The sequence below is a fragment of the Wyeomyia smithii genome, chromosome 1 (genome assembly GCF_029784165.1).
Source record: "Wyeomyia smithii strain HCP4-BCI-WySm-NY-G18 chromosome 1, ASM2978416v1, whole genome shotgun sequence".
In the NCBI taxonomy this organism is placed as follows: Eukaryota; Metazoa; Arthropoda; class Insecta; order Diptera; family Culicidae; genus Wyeomyia; species Wyeomyia smithii.
The window spans coordinates 157,379,819-157,402,236 of NC_073694.1; the positions used below are offsets into that span (position 1 = coordinate 157,379,819).

Sequence of the window (22,418 nt, forward strand, 5' to 3'; positions counted from 1 at the left end):
TTGTCCAGAAGGAAGCTGAATCGGCGATGAGCTTCAGAGGTAATATTATATTCAAAAAGTTATTACATCATTCACGAATTACGAAAAATCACTTACTTACTCGCTTACTTTTTAAAAAGCCTAGTGTTACTCAATGAGAGTTGCTCCACTTTTTACTGAAATGCGTTAAATCTTACTCTTTTTGGAGTTATTTTCCAGGAGCGTGCATGTCAAAGTACATTCCAAAATCGAAATAACTGTTACGAAGTCTGGCAGCTCTGATACGTATCAAAAACAAACTGCATCGTTGGTTGTGTGTAGTTAACCGGTTTTATACTGTTTCAAAGAATTTACTAAGATTGTTAAGCTCCCTGGAAACCATGATGAAACGCCAGGCGAAGCATTATTCTTTATATAGTCGTTTCAGCAAACTCTTCAACGCGGTATACCGAAGGAGTTACTGCTATGGATTCGGCGGGGTAAAAACTAAGACGGTTCATAACATTGCAGACGAAAATTCAAATCTTGGACTGTCTTGTTAAAGGTGAGACGCCGGCTGCAGTGAGCAAGAAGTTTTACTTGAATGATTCTACAATAAGTACGATGAAAGTGGCCTTTACTGGAAGAAAACGCCATCTCGAACATATCTTGCCAAAACTGCAAAAACGGCGGGTCGATTCAAAGTTGTAAAAGGTAGATTCTCCTGCAGAATGCATCGGGTGACAAATTCTTGAAGCCGTTACTGATTCGCCGTTCTTTGCGACCTCGTGCGTTGAAGGGAGCAGATTACGGCCAACTTCCAGTTCACTGGATGACAAACCAGAAAGCATGACGACAGCTGTATTCAAGAAGTGGTTTGATGAAATGTTCGTCCCAAAGGTCAAGACCAGTGCTGATAAAAGTCATTTTCCCCAGCAAAATTCTTCGAAAATTACAGCCAATCATCTTCAATTTTCACTTCCAATGATCGCAGTACTCTTTCAGATACACTAGATTTTCGTCCTAGTAACGTGCTGTTGTACTCAGATGAAATAGATCGCGGTATCGTTCACGGTTACGGAATAAAATTTGACGACAAATCCAACCAAATGATCTTCACTTCAAAGCGAAAAAGAAAAACAAACAGTCAACTCAACCAAAATGAACCTCACCGAAATACTTTTTCACTGAGACTGACCGATGCCTTGACAATCTTCGTTAACTGATAAACTGATTTTGTTGTCTTGCTTTCATCGCATGGAATATAATGAGGTGTTTTGACAGTTCACTTCCATGCAAAAAGCGGAAAGGGAGAACTCTGAAGGATTGTAAAAAAAATAACGTTTATGGATGCTCTCTTTCACTTTCACTCAAGAGTATCAACAAATATCAACCCTGGTCAAGACCTGTTTGGAAGGGAATAGTCTTGACTTTCATGCTCTTCTACTCGTCGTCGATGCTCCCGGACATCCGAATATTGATCATCCAATGTTGAAGTAGCCTTCTTACCTCCAAACACAACGTTCTTGATACAGCCTTTGGATCAGGGCATCATTTCTAATTTTGAGAAGCATTACATAGGCAGGATGATGCGATTTATGTTGGAAAAGATAGAAAACGATGATGTCGTCCATGCTCCCAATCTGACCTGAATGTGTTAATAAGCGTCCACGTGCTGAAGAGACTAATGACGTCTTTGAAATTATTCTCCTGGCTCCCCGATCAGAAAGAAAAAACAAAAATGTAACAGAAGCTGTTAGTTTGTTACGGAAAAATCCTTACAGGATGTGTTTTCAATTTGATCCCGTTAGCTGTTAAAATAACAGAAATTATAACAGAAATGATTCTGCTGTTGTTAGAAACAACAGGTTTTGATAAAAACCAAAAATTAGTTTGACTTGTTTCAGAACTACTTCATTTTAGGTTCTGTTATTATAACTCATTCAGATTCAATTTTGTTTTCAAAATTATATGAAAAAATACAAAATTGTATCAAAATAAGTTATTTGTATCTCGCGTTGATAGAATTTTGTAATTTTTTAGTTATGCTTTTCTGATCGGGTCATGCATGCTATTGGCGGGGAAGGCTTCAACGATATGACTGGTGGCGTGTTGTGAAGAGTTGATAAAGGATCCAGTGTTGCCACATCTTCATCTGTACTGGAAGGGTAAAAACCTTCTTCATCTGCACTTTTGACGTGGGACTACGTCTTTGTTTCCTATACTGGTATGCATTCTGTAAAATTGGAAATGAAACTGGCAAATGCTGCGTCAGATTCAAACGATAATAACAGTATAACCACATGATGGATAACTATAACCAATATGTTGTTGGATAGATAGATTGTTGAACAATTTTGTAATACGCTAGTTATCATGATTTTTTCATTGTAAAGCGGTAAAAATCAATAAAAAGTGTCAAGGATTAATTTACGCGTACAATGAACCATCCACATGCGAGCATTCCTAGCACAGACGACATGAATAGACACCAACCATTCCCTGTGATATTCTCTGTATCAATATCCAGAAAAAAAAATTGACAGAGTCTCCACATCACAATAGGTCAATTTATGTTTGAGCCTAAACTAATTTGATGTCTCGAAGGTAAAGGTTTTTCGAAAAGTTTGAAACAACCCCTTTCTTTGAACAATTTCTAAACCTGCTGTTAGAGCGTAATAGGAACTGATGTCTTGAAAGAAAACATGCTGGTAAAAGCAACAGTACCGTAGAGTATATGTGGAGCAAAGAGCCGCTAGGTTCTCGTCGGCTATCATTGCAGCGGGCACGACTTCTATTCGCGTACAATCAAAACTCTAATGCTGCTACTGATGGTGATTGAAAGTTTATCTCATGAATATGATTACCATAAAAACCATAAATTACTCAACAAGAATTGAACAGTTTTGTAACGGTTTTACGTTATTTTTATTTTTTTTTACCTTCTAAATTTACTGAATAATCATGACCGATCTAATGTCGAACGAGTAAGTCCCTAAAAATACTACTTCATAGAAGAGTAAGAGCCGGTGAGTGCTTATGAATTTTTTGTCCATTTACTAAGATCTATTCAGAATGTTTTTTTACATTTGAACATTGTCAGATGTTTTGAAGTAGAATACTTCTCTCAGGAAGTTCGGCTACATAGGGATGTGAAATGAAAATCTAAAACTAAAAAAGTGAGAAATATGTCCAATTTCAAATGCTAATAAATCGGTTAGTTTTCGATGGATTTCCTTCGTTTTTGCAGCAATCGATTACAAAATCTTCTAAGATTCCTACCAAATGCATGAAATTGCAATTTTATCATTCGAACTATTGTACTATTGAAAATTCTTAAGCCTTGTCAAAACACAAAATTCGACCTCTGATTGGTCGTTATACGATTGCTTTCCCAAGCACGGTCGGCAGAGTTATGGGCCTAGTAAATTGGGAATGCATCATTTGGCCTATATAAGAGCTTCATCAGATAATAAACAGACATTTCATCGGATATTAAATTGAACAACTGAAATTTGAAGAACACAAATGAATATTGGAAAAGTTAATATTTTCTCGTTTTGCGCTATAATGCAAAGTTAATTATCTTCATCTACATGCATACTCTGACTATTATTACGTGTTTGCGTTGCTTAGTGTTTGGCTACGGGCATGCAGAACGCAAATAACGGCGCGATGCGATTCGGCAAGACGAAATCTGTTAAAAAAAAAGAGCTGTACATTTCACCACGGAAAGGCGAATCGCATCGCGCCGGCATTCGCGTTCTGCATAACCGTAGCCTTTGTTCCGTTCCCGTTTAATGATGTCGTATTAAATGTGCATATTACAATTCGGCAGCACTTCAATTTCTCATTTGCACAAAATTTAAAAATATTCAATGAACTTCATTCAAAATATCAAACAAAAAGAAGTTACAATACTGCCAATGAACGGTCAACGTTTATTTACTAGAAAAAATGACTGGCACGCAAGCAGCCGGGTTATCTTTCTTGTAAAAGTATTCTACTTCAACCTTGCGGTCGTGGCTTTGCATACAACCTTCTTGTGATTTTTTATTTTTAACTGTACAAATAAAATAATATACTTACATTAGCTGTCTTCAGAACACAGTGAATGTAATTGCTGGCAAATGAAACAAACTTGTGAAGCAAAAAACAAAAATAAATCTTTTTAAACTTTAACTTCGTCGTAATTGTTAAATGTTGTTTGTACAAAAAAACACTACAGGCACAACATTTTCAAGTGTATAAAGTTCTGTCGAGTGTAATTAAATATATTTCTGAAAAAATGAAGGGAAGGCTGATAATTAAAATACATAAATCATTCGTATTTACTGTAATGACAGTGTTTAGTCCCACGTCACTATTTAATACAACCCTAGGGCTGTATACCTTGTAGTATTTCTTCCGAAAATCTGTTCCAAAATCTGTACCTGTAAAATTTGTATTGCATAGAAGGTTCACTTTTGTTAACCTCAAAAAAGTTCTTGAAGTTATTCATTTAGTTGATAATGTTAATACATATTTTTATTGAATTTAGAATTTGGTTTCAAATGTTCCGAGAAAAGAAGCAGGACAGCAGCAACGTATGCACCAAAACACAGGTTGGCCCGTCGTACCGAGCTTTAAAGAATAGTTTGGTTTTAATTTGTTTTCCAAGTGATGCACCTCAAGTGATTTCAAGTTTAATTTATGGATTAATTAAGGCATACAATGTGTGCAGCAGGGGAAGCGAAAAATAAGCGAACTGGGAATGTGATACAAATTTTGAAAAATATACCGCGTCCAGATAGGACTTGAACCCGCAATCTTCCTGTCTCCGGCATGGTGTTTTGACCAATTAAACTACTGGGACGGTGGTACTTTTCCACAGTCTATATCCGTATCACATTCCATTTAATTGGTCAAAACACCATGCCAGAGACAGGGTGATTGCGGGTTCAAGTCCCGTCTGGATGCGGTATATTTTTCCAAATCTGTGTCTTATTTCCAGTTCGCTTATTTTTCGCTTCCCCTGCTGCACACATTGTCTGCCTTAATGAACTTGGATGTTAACGGGTAAAAGCCATTGTTAGAAACAGAAATTAGCTCGAAAAAAAATTTATGAACCCTCTAAAAATCTGTATCCATGTGTACTTTTCAACAAAAATCTGTAATCTGTACCAGAAAACCGAAAAAATCTGTACCTTTCCAGATAAATTTGTACCTGTGGCAACACTGCTGGTAAAGGCCACAGTACCGTACAGTAAAGGTGGAACAGAGCGCCGCTGGCTATCATTGCTGCGGTACTCGATTTTCATTCGTGTGCAATCAAGGAGAAACTGCAATGCTGCAGCTGATGCTAATTGTTCAGTGATATCTTACCTACTTCTTTTTTATCTTGATTTATTTAACTTTCTGAACTCTCTTTTTTTGTCAAATAGCGAGATATTGTTATAGGTTCCTATAAACATATTTCAAGTTTGTTTAGTTTGGTACTAATAATCCGTCTCCTATTTTTTATTAATTTGATTCTTTATTCAGTTGGATTTTCTATTTTCTCTGTAACTCTTCATGTTTTCTCATTTCGTTTTTCTTAGTTTACTATCGCATTGTTGTTTTTTCGTATTTCTCAATGCATCCCATTTTGTTTTCTGAGCCTTCTGCTTCCTCACGAATTATTGGTTTTCCTATCTGTTTTGTCATTTTTTTATAGCTTATTGGTTTTCAGTGTTTTTTTTTTCAAAAATTTTTCAGTTTTTATTTACTTTGAACAGTGTTTTCTTGTTTTTCTTATTCACTCTAGTTTTATATAACAGACAATTACTGCATTTCCTATAGAATAGATTTAAAAAATTGGTTGATTGGTAATGGTTATTCCATAGCAGGTTCTTTATTACACATTGCACAGCTAATAAATGTTATTTTCTCTTCAATTTTTTCGTACATGCATTTCTCTATTTTACTTTATGATTGAAGATACCGTTTTTATTTCAAGTTTTTAACAGTCTCCAATCTTGACCACATCAGAATAAATCCCGGATCCCTATGAGCAGTTGAATAAAATTTTTAATTATTATTTATCATTAAAGTATGACTTTTTTCGGTTCTGTTTACAATGATTCAAATTTTGATTTTTAGAATAATATACTGCAGAAGTGAATTATCTGATTCATGAATCATTTAATCATTTTATTTATTAAATAAGAGCTTCCAAAAATTCCTTGAATATAGTTAACTATAAATTACCATGCGAGAGGAAAATGAACATAAAAGTTAGAATTACCAGGACACTCTGGACCACAAAAGCGAGTTTTTTTTTGCCCAAGAGCTCAAACTAAAAATATAAAACATTATAACTGTTTAACCCTAGTTGTGAATTTTAAGAGCATTTAAGTCTCTGAAGGTGGAGCGTTATTGACAACTGGTCGACGAAAGCGAAAAGAAAAACTCCAGAGCTCAAACTGTAAAAAATAAAAGATTATACCTAGCTTTTTAATCATTCCTGTGAATTTTTGGTGCTGCTGGCTAGCGAGGTGCGTAATGCAAGCAAGCGTAGAAGCGACGAACCCGGTGAGCAATTACTTTGCAGACTCTTGACGCACTTTCGGGCTCGCCAGGAGAACCAAAACTCACAAAAATGATTAAAGAGTTATAATCTTCATAGTTTTCCAGGTTGAGTTCTAGGACGAGGCCTGTGTTGACCAGTGTAATAAACAAATAAAAATTAGAGTTGATTTTTTCTTGAATGATTACTTTTCGGTATAAATGTTTGAAATTTGATTTAAAACGGTATACAATATAATGAGATATACATAGATTGCAATATTTAGTATAGAAAAAACACGAAATAAGACTTCATTGTGTAACTAAATTGTACCTTCAAAAATCATTCGTGTTCAATGTGACTTGACTGCTGATAAGATCCATAAAACGGAACTAGTCCCTTGTTCACGGAGTTACGAATACGTATCACCGTTGCATAACACTCGTGCTGCAGTTGTCATACACAATGGCCAATTTTAGAAAGTCACATCAGTAAATCGTTGAACCTTCAATTGCGCAAAAAAAATCCAACGCCAACGAAAGTGAAATTCGCCGCCATATTGTACCACCGCAACGGCGCCGATGTTGTTGTACGCGATCACGTGTCGTCACCACTCCTGAAGACACATGACGAAATTCCGCCTTTTCTTTCATCGATGCGCTTCAGCTCAGGTTAATCTGATTTGATATGCAATACCGATAATGCGCCGTATGAGTGCGTAATGCTTCGGATCCAGACCAGACGTACGGCACAGCTTTACTCCGAGGCTGATGCTGATGCTGCTGTGTATAGTACAGGCAATTATCTGCGGTCAATGACGCCTTCCGTGCTCGCGCGTACACGACGAGCCAAAAAATATACAACAATGACAAGCACACGACATCGAAGCGAACGGAAAACCGGTGTCTGTTACAAGTTCAAGACAGATACCAAAATTAGTAGTCATGCGAAACCTAAAGGAAATTGCCGAAAAATTACAGGCAATCCAAAAACTATGACCTGAACAGCACCGTGGGAATAGTAGCGAACCTGAAGATTTGTTGCTTTGAACATTAAAAAAAATCGTTCTGTACAGTTTCATCTGACAAAACTTGTGGAAATGAACGAAAGTTAACTATTGCATAAATGCTGTCACAAAGACAAATATTTCCACTAAACGAGCACCACCGGACAAGACCTTAGCCTTGCAGGGCAACAGCGGCAAGAGCAAATCAAATTAGGATTGCGCCATCCGCTGCCCGCCATGATTGCTGTGCCCCGGAGGCATTCTTCCACTTCCGAGAGCGCACCGGATTGGCGCTTTATTTCCACGCTCTTTGCTCGAAAGTAAAAGTTGGAATTTTATTGATTTATGATTTGTCTCGCCTTCGAACGTGACGCTGCAGTCCGGTCGGCCGCTTCTTGTTTGCGCTGGGAAATGATCGGGAAAGCCGTGCCGCGTGGGACTGACAGTTGACACCCGGCGACGCTGGCAGGCGGAAGACACTCAGGTGGAATAATAAGAAAAAAACAAAATTTACGATCCGCTGATAACTGAAACGCTTCGAATGAATTTCTCCTCTCCCCCTTGCGAAAGCAAAATTTGCGAAAATCTTCACGCCTCGGATCATTGCTGGGAAACGTGTCATTCAAGACAGCAATTACTGAACGCATTCATTACGGGCTGAGACAGGCCAGCAGCTGTAAGTGCAAGTTTACGAACGACTCCATACTCATAAATCATCTCCACATTCCAACGAAAGTTTGTAGAAAGGTGAAAGATTGTCCATTGCTGTCGGAGATATCTAACCGATTCAAAGTAATCATTAACCGGTCAACGGCACCCGTTTAGCGAAGTCAATGATAATCGAAGATTGTGATGAAGAAGATAGGTCTGCAGGCCTTGGGTTTCCTGGACGGTCATCCATCTTCAATCGCGCAATCGGCACAATTTACAGGCTTCGTCAGTTGTACTTGTTTTTCTCCTTCGTCAAATACCTTACACATTGGTATTCAATTAAGTTTTCAACCTGTCATTACTTTTTTTGTTTATTTACATTACATTGGTGGGGATTTCTTAATCGTTTTACTCTCATAAACAATGACACCTAGTCTATCAGCTTTGAACAAACAACAAAATAGAAGTTTTTTCTGATTGTCTCATACATTACCTTTCATTCTTCTAAAACCAATTTGAGCATTTCGAAAAGTTCAAATGGGATTTATAACAGGATAAACATGAACATTTTATTTTTTCTTCCTCTAATATTTTGGTGCTATATCAATGCAAAAGCCTGAGTACCGTTTGCTCGAATGAAAAAATATTATAACCCAAAAAAAAAGTGAAGTGAGTGTGAAAAAATAAAAAAAAAAAACAGAATGACCAAACAAATAAAAAACACAGAGAATTATGTAAGTTGAGAGCAGTAACGCCAAGAAAATAAACAAAACCCAGTAATAAATCAATCGAATAGGCTTCGTAGAAAGCACAGCAGACGTTGAAAAAACACTTAAATCAAAGAAAGAGGTATTCGGAGAAAATGCAAAATTGGAAGTTGAAGAAAATAGAAAACAAAATCCGAACATACAAGAATAGGAAGATTCTAAGAAAATTTTAAAAACAATACTGAATGGTATTGAAATAATAAAAAAAAAAATCGGTAATGAAAACATAAAAAACTTGCGCAAACTTGATGCTCAATAGAAAAATCAATAATGCAAGAACAATAAAGTAAACACACAAACATAAAAATACTTTGAAGAAAGAAAATTAATGAAGAAAACGATAGATTGGAGAACAAGAAAATCAGGGAAAACATTAAGAAAACATAACCATAAAGAAGACAGAGCAAATTACAAAACCAGATGTATCGTTCAACACAAAATTCACAGTTAACTAAATTTGTAAAAAAAACTTAAAAAATAGCGCAATTTTCAAAATTTTCCTTTAATTTTCTTTGCTGTTCGCTCTACTTTGTTTTTTTTTTCGTTCGAAATAGTCAATAAAAAATAAACATTGAGAAAAAAAAACAAAAAATATTATAATGAGAGAACAAAAAATAATACGAAAAGGAGAACATGTATAAAATTTAAAAAAAAATAGAAAAACAAAGACGAAGCAAAAAAATAACAAAAGAAAGAAAAACTAATACAATGTAGACATGACAGAAATTACACATAGAGAGGAAAAAAAAAAGTTTCAAAATATATAGTTATTCAACGACGAAATCAAAAACAAGCACCGAGCCAGCAGTAGAGATGAAGAAAAGACTGGTAACAAACAAAATTAATAATATATTAGATAGAACAAATATGAAAAGATAACTTATATAACAGAGAAGCGTGAAAATTTGAAAAAAAAAACTGAAAACACGGCAAGAACAAACAAAAAACACCTAACCGAGACAAATATAAAAATTGGTAAATAAAAAGAAGGGAACACGCAATCAAGGCTGATAAACACCATAAACCAGCGAATAAACTTAGGAAAAACAGAAAATTTCACATATCAAAAATGCATAAAAACGAGTAAACAATGAAGTAATAAGAAAAAGAACGGCAAAATCAAAAATAAACACTGAGAAAAAGGAAAACACAAGAAGAAATTCAGGAAATATGTGGAACACAAAAAAATATTATAATGAGAGAGCAAAACATAATTCACGAATGAGAACATATACCCCGATACCCTATTAAATAATAAAAAAAAAACAGAAACTAACAAAAGAAAAAATATAAAGAGAAAATATAGTAAAATGAAAAACACAAGACAAAAGAGAGACAGAAAAAAATTAAAAAAATTGAACGGAGAAATCAAAAATAAACATTGAGCAAGTCGAAGGGACCTAAACTTGTAGCTTCCCTTCAAGCCGGAGGTAGACGGCCAGCTGTTCCTGTTCGTGATGTCTTGGCGAGCCGTGACCTACCCTACATGACCCTTATATACGTTTTCCTTAAATCCATCCATGCCCCAGTCTAGTCCCGTTCCCCTCCGTCTACACCCAAAAAAACGACAAGAACACGTTTGAACCTTAAGCACAAAACCAGTAACCAGACCCCGCACAATAGAACCAGGACCCAAGGACTACGAGCCTCTGTCCCAACTCACGACATCGTGGCTCAGCAGTACGAATCCATACATGCCATTCGACGATTATCAGACGACCATTGAACAACAAAACACAGATTGGAAATTCCATGCTAGTTTTAAGTTAGACTTAATTTCAGCTCGTAGTCGGCAGCGAGGATAAAAAATTTGCTTTAGTTTTTAAGTCATCAGATATAATTGGCGCCGTTAAACATTACGTTGTATTTGTGCCGTGTCAAATAAATGTTATGTGAAGAGAAAGAAAAAAAAAGTCGAAGGGACATAAGATAATATATAAGATAGAACAAAACATTTAAAGAGAACTCAGATAACAGAGAAAACAGAGAAAATTTAAAAAAAATCGTAAATTTCGTAAACAAAAAACAACAAAAACGAGACAAATATAAAAATTATAAAATAAAACAAACAAGAAAAAGAGAGAGAAAGAGAATGAAAGAGAGAGAGAGAAAAATAAAACGGTAATAAAAATATAGAACGGCGAAATCAAAAATAAACACTGATCAAGTAGTAGAAATGAAGAAAATACCGGTAACAAAGAAAATTGATACTATATATGACATAACAAAACATGAAAAGAGAACTCAAATAACCGAGAAAGCAAAGCAAATTTGGAAAAGAACTCAAAACATGGCAAAATAAGAAGAAGGGAACACGCAATCAAGGTAGATGAACACCACAAACAAGCGAATGAACTTAGGAAAAACAGTAAATTGTACAGCCGAAAAATGCTCAGAAACGAGTAAACAAAGAAGTAATAAAAATAACACGGCGAAATCAAAACTAAACACAGAGAAAAAGAAAAACACAAGGAGAAATTCAGAAATTATGTGGAACTCAAAAAATATTATAAGGAGAGAGCAGAAAATAATTCAAAAAAGAGAACATACAGGGTAGCCGCTCTATTAGCGTCAGGTTTCTTGTATTTTCATCCAGAGGCTAATGAAGTCATGGAGAACTAATCTTTTGCAGGAAGATGCTCTGAAATATGATAAACCATCATGCTAGAAATTAACGGTCTAGGACATCATTTACCTTCTGTTGATAATAGAGCCGGTACCCATTAATTGAAAAAAAAACTAGAAAAACAGAGACAAAGGAAAAGAGAAAATAGCAAAAGAAAAAGTTTTCTACATGACAATATGAAAAACAAGACGGAAGAGAAAGAGAAAGATGGATAAAACAGAGAGAGAGAAAGAGAGTGAGAGATAGAGAAATGGAGAGAGAGAGAGAAAGAATAAAAAATACTGAGTAATTCGAAGAGACATAAGTTAATATATAAGACAGATCAAAACATGAAAAGAGAGATCAGATAACAGAGAGAAGAGAAAAAATTAAAAAAAATTTAAAACATGACGAAGCCAGCGAAAATAAAAAACCAACAAAACAGAGACATATACAAAAATTATAAAATTTGATGTAGGGAACACTGAACGTGAACATGACAAAAAATACACAAGAAATAGAGAGAGACAGAAAAACTTAATAAAAAAATAGAACGTCGAAATCAAAAATAAACACTGAGCAAGTGGTAGTGATGAAGCAAATACCGGTAACAAATAAAATGAGTAATCTATAAGATATATCAAAAAATGGAAAGAGAAAAGAGAGAAAATTTAAAAAAAAAAAATTAAAAACATGGCAAGAACAAAAAACAAATTATAAAATTGGCAAATTAAAAAAAGGGAATAGGCAATCAAGGAGAATAAACATCACCAACAAAGAAATTTAAGAAAAGAGGAAAACATAGAACTCCATCGTATAAACTCAAAAGATAGCAAACAAAAAAAAACAACCGAAAATACAAACTGTGTGCTGATAAATATGAATAAACTTAAAAAAATTAAAAGAACACGAAAATTGGAGAAATGGATGAAGCGAATACTAACTAATTATAATATGTATAAAGAAGAGAGAACAAAGAGATCGTTGAAGAACAAAACAAACAAACACAGCATAAAAGTAAATACGAAAAGTACTTAAAATATTATACTCATTATCAGTTTTTCAAGGGAAATGAAGAACACGAAAACACAGAACATATAAAGGGCAAAGAACCACGAAATGCACTGGAAACTAATCCATGAAAAATAACAACGAAGTAAATTGGAAAACAAAAAAAAGAGACTGCTAAAATCGGAAACTCAGAAAGAAAAAAAAGAAGCGCATGTTATAGAAAATTTTTAAATAAAAAGTGGTAAACAACGTACAAAAGATAGCGAAATCTAAAATAAGAAAAAATACAAAAAGGAAAACCCAAACTACAGTGAAAAAAAAATAACAGAAGATACGAAACAATAGAAAATAATATAGCGTGAACAAGGTAAAAATAGACAAAATTGAACAATTATAGGAAATAAAAAAACTCAAAAAAGACAAAGTATCACCTAGATGTCATACCAAACATAAAAAGAAGAGAGAAAAAATTCATCGATCAAGTAATGAGTATAGAGAAAATATAGGAACCATAAAAAATGACAATCCTGAATTGAAATCAGAGCATTTAAAGAAATTAAAGAGTGTATGAAAAAGGAAATCACGAAAAGAAGTTTAAAAAAGAAACGAGAACCTATATTAAATTTAGGAAATAAAAAAACAGAGACAAAAAAAAATTTGTAAATAACAAAAAGAAAATAAAATATAGAGTACACAACATAAAACAAAATACACAATACGAACTAAGAAAGGAAAAACTGATAAAAAACAGCAAATTGTACATACGAAAAATAAATGCAAAAACAATTAAATTAGAAGAAAGCAAAAAAATATTTTAAAAATAGAACGCATATAAAATTGAAAACATTAAAAAAAAGTGAAAATAACGAAAAGAAAATATAGACAAAAAACACAAGACAAAGAAAAGGGAGAACCGAGAAAAAAAGCAAATTGTACACACACACACAAAACACAAAAGCGGGTAAACAAACAAAAACACAGAATCGGATAAAAAACAGAGAAAAGAGTGAACAAAAAAATGTGAGTGCATAAAAACAGCGAAAAACAAAAAAAAATTTGAGAATAAAAATGAAAAAAAAAGCGATAAAATGTATAAGCGAAAGCTAGATTAAATGCAGCAAATATAGTAAACTGAGAACAAAACTAGGAAAACGACAGAGCGAAAAAATGAAAATACCGAAACCGAAAAAACCGACAGAGCGAAAATGAAAAAAACACAACAAATGTGAAGAACTAAGGAAACACAGCGAAACGGGAAGACGGGAAAAGCACTAAAAATAGACTACGCAAAAATATAGACAAGTAAAATAAACACACAGACAAACAGACGTGCCACTCGATGACGATTTCATTGACCAGAAAAATAACGATAGTTTTGAAATTTTGCTTAGTGGGCAATAATGCCGCTAGTGTCGCTATAAGCAAGCGTGCACATTCATTATCAAAGACAAAAACCATCAGTAATGCCGCTTGTGTCGATTTAAGCAAGCGTGCACACCCATTAGCAAAGACAAAAACCGTTTAACAAAAATAAGTGAGTAGGCAATAAGCTCACATGGTGGTGCATGAGTGTAACGTTTCGAATAAGGACGAAGAAGTCTGTTTATCTGTGGTTAAGATTCAAATCACAGTATACAGAGAAATTGATAATGGGGTAGGAAAAACTGGAACACAATTAGAAACTGATTGAATACGTAAAACACACAAAAAATTATAATTTGGGAAAACATAAGCAGAGAATAAATTAGGAGAGCAAAATAAATCAAAAATAGGGAAAACAAACAAAATTTGAAAAGACAAGAGCTTGCAAAAAGGTGAAACTAAAAAATATAGTAAACTGAGAAGACACAAAGGGAAATAAAATACAGAAAATAGAAGGCACAAGTAAACCGAATAGAAAACAGAAAAGAAAGAGTACAAACTCAATATGAAACTGACTAAAAAAACATAAGAAAACAAACTACAGAATTTGATTATTATTCATAATTCTTAGATTACTGGGAAACAGACAAAATCAATACAGAAAACACATAAAAGGTTGAGGCAATGAAGGAAAGAGAATAACCAGAAAATAGTTAAACTAGGAAACTTAGAAAACGAAGATAACTTAAAACAAATAAAAACATAAAAAACCATAATTAAATAAGCATCCAGGCCACAACAAAACAGTGAAGAAGTATACGCAAAATACGTAGAAGTACAGAAAACTCAAAATATAGATAGATTAGAAGAACAAAAGAAACAAAAAACATAAAATATAATTAAATAAGTTATTTAACCAAAAGAAAGCACAGAAGGAAATATAGTACAAAGGATAAAATAGAATACTCGGAAATTGAAAAAAAAAACACAGAATACAGCCCAGCACTTAAAACTATTGATTAACTTGAAAGTGGAGTCAAATGTACCTATTTAAATTTCTCCAAAACCGTCCTTATTTTTACTCAATGACTTCAAACTTCAGTAATTTCTATTAAGATGTGTTCTAACTTCTAGTATGCCTTGGAAAAAATTATTTAGTACAAAAAATTGACGGTTTGGTTCTTCCATACAACGGTTTCAAACAAACTTATAAATATCCATATAAAACCTAACCGGTTTTAAGAGCGAATCCCAAAGTTAAAATACACCACATTTACGGAACAATTATGCGTAAAGAAACCGTATAGCTTCCGCGATAAGGTTTATGAATCGACAACGACTATTCGAGACAATAGTTGAAAAAAAAATAGCCGAGATTATGCTAGTGTTGAACTAAATGTAGCTTGCCCAAAAGCCGATCACTCAACGGACCACGAAAGTTGCTCGTATGCGCTTCTGTTTGGCTATGCTACATAAACAACTTGGAGACTGGCATTTCGCCGTTGCTTTGGCACGCATTTTTTTTTGTTTCTTGCCTCGAAACCGTGGCACACGTCTCAGATTCTGGATTTGTCCGTTGTTCGTTTGTTGGCGGGACTTTCCGCCCAGTGTGCGGCGTGTGTTGAGATTTGAGAAATCGACTAAGCAATAGTTTACACTTGCCTGGTCCGGCTTCGCGGCGTGATAATGGCCGGTTAAAACGGTTCTTTTGTGCGCTTTAATATGTGCATGATAAATTTGAGGGTTGTCTGTTTTCAATCGTAAACCTACCACCGAACATGTTCCGATTTTCGCTAGTGAGAATGTCTTCTTTGTTTGCTTTTCCTTTGCGCACAGAAAAGTGGGATAGTTTGTGGGGTCTAGTTAACGGAGACATTTGTTGCAAAACCCTGTGGTACCTACCCTCTGCTTTAAACCAGTTCGAATTTGCATTCGACTGGAAGAGTCGATCGATTGTACAATAATTGATGTAGGCGTTTGCTGAAGAGAGTACCTAATTTGTATTTAGGTTGCAATTTGGGATGCGAAACGTACGCCAGCTGTGTCACTCATTCAAATGGGTCAGTAGACCGCATTCGCAAGTAATGTTACTTAGTAAAACGGTATGGTTGTTATGTTCTTAAAAAATTCTTAGACTACCGTTAAATAACTTTTGTAAGGCGTTTAGTCTTCCAAAATTAACATGATTTATCTGCTTAGAATAAACAAACCTTGCATTTATCACCTTTTAGAAGTAAAACCCCATACGAGAGCTCAAATCAATACGGTTAAGAAACTTTTCGTGTTCAATCGCGGATAAACACATACTCACAGATCGTCAGAAAAGATCTTTGAAATTTTAGAGATATTATTAAATAGTGTGTGTTGAAGAATGCATCTAATTGTTTTTCATTATTATTTTTTTGTTTGCAGGTAATGGAGTTGAAAACATATAAAAACGGTCTCATGAGTTCGAAGGTATGTTTCATTTCCACACGAAACTCTGCTGTATAGCATGACTTAACTGTAAAATATGTTATACAAAACAAAAGTCAATTTATAAAAATCGATATTTGAAAAAGTTTTCGAGAAAATTTATATCATAGTTTATACATTTAACAGACATTTTGATATTCTGAACTTTCCTCGAAAATTTATTATTTTGAATATTCTATTGTTGACATTTGTATTATTTTTTGGATTTTTGAAATTTTCGTTAATCATTCATGTTTTTCATGTTTTTTGATTTCTATTATGTGCTATACTTTTTCTGTTTATCTCGTTTTTTATGCATTTCATTTTTCCGTATGCTTTGTTATGTACTCAGTTATCTTTTTTCCTATGGTATTACTATTTCGTGATTATTCTACTTTTTCCATTGCCTTCCCTTTTTGTGTTTCCTGTTTCCCTTTTTCCTGTTGACTTGTAATCTTGATTCTTTATTTTTTCTTTGTATGTTTCCTTTGTCCTCTTTCTTTTTTGTTCAATGTTCGGTTTTGTTTGTGCTTCTGATTCCTGTACTTTGTTTTCGGTTGGTTCACAAGTTTTTCGTCTTTTCAGTTTAATCTTTTTTTGCTCCTTTCATTTCGCTTGTTTTCGTTTGTGTCTATTTGTGTGTTTTTAGTTTCCCCTACGTTTTCCCAGTTTCCGATCTATCTTGGCTTCCAGTGTTTCTGATGGCTTAGTTTTTAGTTTTTCTGGACAATCGCTGTTTTGTGCGTTTTCTGTTTGCTGTTTAATGTTATTCTTCATATTTTTCATTATTCACTTTCAAAAAACAAAGTTTTTACTAATTCTTGTTTACGCAAAGCATACAAGCTTTACTCGTCTTAGTTATTTTCCATACTCACAACTTCGTCCAATATACCCATTATTTTAATTTCATTTTTATGTTCTTGTAATTTTTATTTGTTCTCTCTCTTTTGAACTCATTTGTACTTTTGGTATTCTACTTCTGCTGCTTTTTTACTCAGATAACATTTATTTGACACGGCACAAGACAATTTCTGTTGCTTGTCTTGCACTTTTTTTTCAATTTACATATTTTTCCATCATTGTCGTTTTGACTTTTTTTTATTTTATGTTTTCCCACAATATTATTTTTGTATCTTTACGTATACTATAAACTTCTGGTTGAGGTTCTCTTGTTTTTTACAAAGTCTGTGCTAGCTTGGATGAAAGTGTAGCTGAATAAATTTATAAATGAAATTATTGCAACTTCACGACGCATTTTTCATCATTGTATGTTTATAAGCATGCAACGTGCTTCATATGATGGAAGAGGGAATGATGCCCGGCCTAATTAATTGAGAACATTGCATCTCCTATGAATGCAGTGACTATGGTAGTGATCTTTTTTTTTTGTTCACAGCATTGGTATTGATCTTAAATAGCTAGTATTTTGATGGTATTCGGGTTCTGAAAGTTTCTGTGTTGTGTGTGAAAGTGCTTTACAAAGCCTAGTATGTTGATAGCTTTGTAGATTATTGTGTTGTAATAGTCATTGAAGGTTGGTTTGGAGCCTAAGACAATTCCTAAGTCCCTAACATTTTTCACAATTTTCTACAGTTTGATTTCCAAATGACACATTCTCTGCGAAGCTACACCAACAAACCAATTTTTGAAATGCATATTTCAGCAATGTAAATATTTTTCCTATATTCTATAGTGTTTGAACCTTCCAAAAACGTAAATGTCAAATTTCTAGTGTTTAAGAAACTGTAGAAAACTAATTGCAAAGTTCAAGTAAAATTAACAAAAACAAGCGTTTTTGGTTACATATTTTTTAAATGGCTACAAATGATCAGGAGTATGTATTTATAATACATTTTTTATGTTATATCACTGTGAAATAAGTGCTTTATTCGATGCCTAAAGGGTTTTGAAGTGAAATTTCAAATATGTTGATCTTAGGCCAATATGAAAACAGGGGTAATTTAGCGTTGTAACGTCACGAAAAAAGTATAGTTTTTTTACTTCATGGGAACTCCTTACATGTGATCAAAGTTATATTTTATTTCCTCTTTATACTCAAAAATACCTTTAATTCGATACTAAAAGATCGCAGCTAGGTTGAATACAACTTGAGTTACAACCGGGTTTAGATTGCGTTGTAACGTCACGAAATTTTTTTCTCCCCTTATATAATATTCGTCTATGTTCAACCCTCTAGTGCCCAATGCTGCCATTTGGCGGGCTTCAGTCGAAGTTCCGAAAAGCTTTAATAAATACTTAAAAAGTGTTTATAATGGTTTATAATGATTTTATCGAAGTCCGTTTAGAAATTAATTTGGGCACTAGAGGGTTAAAAACATACTTGATGCGTCTAAATTAGTTCACGTTACATCTGTCATATAACAGAGAATAAATTTTGTAAAATGGATAAATGTTTTTAATTATTAAACTGTGGGTCATCCATGAGTAACGTTACATTCTAAAAAATTCTAATATTATTCTATTATATTATATTACAATGCATTGCGTGACGGGAGATTGAAAATTGTCAACTTCCGCGTTACGTAACATGCGAATGTTCCCTAAGAAAAAAACTATAGAGATAAGTGACTTTTCACCTACGCACACTAGTAAACGTGTAAATCCGTGTAACGTTGCTTTTGTTTGTTGATTATGTTCAGCAGCTTCTTCCGGTTTCTGACCACGATTGAAAAAAATTATTCAGAAACAAGTTTAAAACATATAATGAGTGCTTAACTGAATATTTGTCCAGCTGCTAAAAACATAGCATTGCAAACAAAACAGCTCTTTGTAAATATTTTCCTCAACTGGTTGCACTAACACGTTCGTACGTACAAAGCTCTATTGCGGCTACACAGAAAAATAAAAATACCCAAATATGCGTATTTTTGACGCAAATCAGCCCTTCTGTGCGGGAAGGTACTTTTAGGTAAAACTGATTTACCTACTTTTGAGTACCTGCACGGAAGTCATCATTTAGGTAATATCGCATACCTTGAATCAACAATATCAATATCAAGAACTCCATATAATTTTTTGCCCCAAATTAAGTATTGGCATTTTATTAAGCTGTTGCATTGTTTTCACCAATTTTTATGCGTGTTATTTGCCTAAACCAGTGAAAACATTCAGGTTTACGTAAATTTACATTGTTTTTACGTGTTCACTTGGTAGTATTTTCTTTGTATGTAGGACACCGTATTAATCACCCCTTTGGCATCACGCCATGTTTCAAGGGCTAACATCTCAACATATGTGTAAACGAGATAGCACATCACCGCTTCTTTTCATACATCTTTATCTTACTGCTGACAGCGGGCACAAATTAATTTGAGCCCAGGACATGAGTTCATTGTCATTCACTGTTACTCGGTATAGGGATGCCAAAGGCTCGGTATTAATGAAATGAATATTTCGTCCGCATCGCTCAAGCCAACCTTCCGAATGTGATGGTTATCGCCAGGGTTGATATTTGTTGACACTCTTGAGTGAAAGTGAAAAAAAACATCCATAAACGATATTTTTTCACAATCCTTTCAGAGTTCTCCCTTCCCGCTTTTTGCATGGAAGTGAACTGTCAAAACACCTCATTATATTTCATGCGATGGAAGCAAGACAACAAAATCAGTTTATCAGTTAACAAAGATTGTCAAGGCATCGGTTCCGTAACCGTGAACGATGCGCCCGATCTATTTCATCTGAGTATAACAGCACGTTACTAGGACGAAAATCTAGTGTATCTGAAAGAGTGCTACGATCACTGGAAGTGAAAATTGAAAATGATTGGCTGTAATTTTCGAAGAATTTTGCTGGGGAAAATGACTTTTATCAGCACTGATCGCAATTACATTTAACGATGCGAAGAACATTTTTGAACGACCAACACCATATCGTGGAATAAGCCAGCTATTTATTTTTGGGGCAAGTCTAAATGAAAAAATCTTCAGCGACAAAAATGCACTCGAATTTTCTTGAATAAGTAATGTGAGTTTTAAAAAATCAAGGAAATATTACGGGAGCGAAAAAAGCTAAAAAGCGGCATTTTTGCGTTATTATTATAATTTTTGAAAGGTTACTTGTATTTATTGGAAATAAGGACACATTTGTAAACTTGTTTTAAATATAAATGCTGAATAAAATGCTAACGTACTCAGACATTGTGAAAAACTACAATAAAATAAATTTAATATGTTTTACACATAATGTCATATAAGACACTTTTGAGAATATGTATGATACATATGTCACTTATGAAAAGAATTGATTTGATTATAACTCACATTCCTTCACTGAAAATCCCCAAGTTTAAGTTTGGTTCTGCATTCCCAAACATTAAACGACAAAGTAAATTTGTTACGTAGTTTATGGATGACCCCACAAACCAAGTGCATAAAGTAGAAGTAAAAATTTATAAAATCAGATACTGAACTATTTCTTATGAAAATGTCTAAGAAATATTGATAAATAATGGATATCGACTGATTCATATTTTCGTGACGTTACAACGGAGTGAGAATACCCCTTGCTGAAAAATAAGCGTTGTAACGTCACGAAATATAAAAGCATCTCAAACATAGATGTTACCAGTTATAGGCACTCTAAAAATGGCAAAATGATCGATTATCATTTGTTATAAAATCATGGAAGAAGAAATTGTTATAAAATTCCAAACAGAGCAGAGTTTTTGACTTTTGTAAGAAAAGTCCCGACACCTCAATTTCTCGCGCGTTGTAACGTCACGCTACATTTTCACTCCCCAAGGTAATATAAACAAAGTAAACAAATATCTTATACATCATTCTTATAGTAAATTTTGTTCACTTTCCGAATCTGTAATAATATCAAAGGGTTTCATGAAAAAACACAAGTTAGAATTAAAATGATGCCAACAGAATAGTCAAAACGTTGTAACGCCACGGTAGAATGTGTCAAATAATATTGTATCGTTTGATGTTGTTCTTTTTCAACAGAATGATATTAGTTTGCATTTTTTACGATTACCTCGAGTAAGCTTTTAGCTTTTCTATACCATATGTATGTGTATTTCTTTCTGAAATGTATTGATGTCTTCCTTATTTCTTATTTCCAAAAGAGCTTCACATCGTGGGCATAAATTAACACTTCTAGTTTGTAGAAAATGAAGAAAAGGCCGTAAACGTGTAAGGTGAAAAGAAGAGGCCCTAAATGAGAGCCTTGGGGGATACCAAAAACGACTAAAATCGGATTTAAGTTTTGACGTTTTTTTTTTTGACCTTTTTAATGTATTTGAACTTTACTTCATATCTCAGTTCTTAATATTTTTGGAATTTTTTTCTGCTTTTTCATTACATAATTTTCTGTTTTTTATGTATTCTCTAAGTTTCAGTTCGGTTTTTTTTTGTTTTCATGCACTTTTCGTTTCCTTTGTTTGCTGCGTTTTGAATTTTTTTTATTGTTTGTATTTTCTGAGTTCTATTTTTCGTCTCTTTTTTTGAGTTTCAATATGGTTTTCATTCTAATTATGTTCTTGGTTTCCGTTTTCCAGTTACATAGTTTTCTGTGTTACGTGTTCTCTGAATTTTTTATTGCATCACTTTTTTATACACTCTTGAATTTGTCATGTTTACTGTGAATAAACTTTTTATTATTATCTACGATTTCTGTATTTTCTATCATCACAATTTGCCCAGTGTCTATGCGTTCTTTTTCCTCAGTTTCTGGTGTGTTTTAATTTTTCCGTTCTATTTAGTGTTCATTCTTTGTGTTTTCAATTTTGTATTTTGTATTTTGTTTGTTTGCTGAGTACTCTATATTTTGTTTTGTTTGCTGAGTACTCTATGTTTTGGATTAACCCTGTTTACAGTACATAATTTTGGCGAGGAAGCTCGTAGCCTCAAGGTTACAGAGTCCGCTTTGACAAGCGATTGTTCATCGAATCTTAGTATATCCAAACAATTCGCTGTCAGAGAGACTTTTACGCTTGGATTTATTCTCAGCTAAATGGCAAATTAGGAAAAAATGAACCTTCCCATTTTTATTGCCGATACTTCGCCGAAGTAACTAACGAGGCTTGATAAAGAAGAGCAGTAGAGTTTAAAT

The 22,418-nt window shown here is 33.8% G+C and overlaps 1 protein-coding gene across 2 annotated transcripts in view; it reads left to right on the plus strand.

The window, feature by feature from the left end:
- LOC129728560 (uncharacterized) overlaps nucleotides 1–22,418 on the plus strand; it is a 128,899-nt gene that overhangs the window by 50,563 nt on the left and 55,918 nt on the right. Inside the window, exon 2 of one of the 2 annotated variants that reach the window (XM_055687009.1) lies at nucleotides 16,299–16,343. The exons of the other annotated variant lie outside the window; for it this stretch is intronic. Within the exon in view, the coding sequence (XP_055542984.1) occupies nucleotides 16,302–16,343 (42 nt within the window). The 5' untranslated portion in view covers nucleotides 16,299–16,301. The remainder of the gene's footprint in view (nucleotides 1–16,298; nucleotides 16,344–22,418) is intronic. 2 annotated transcript variants of the gene reach the window in all.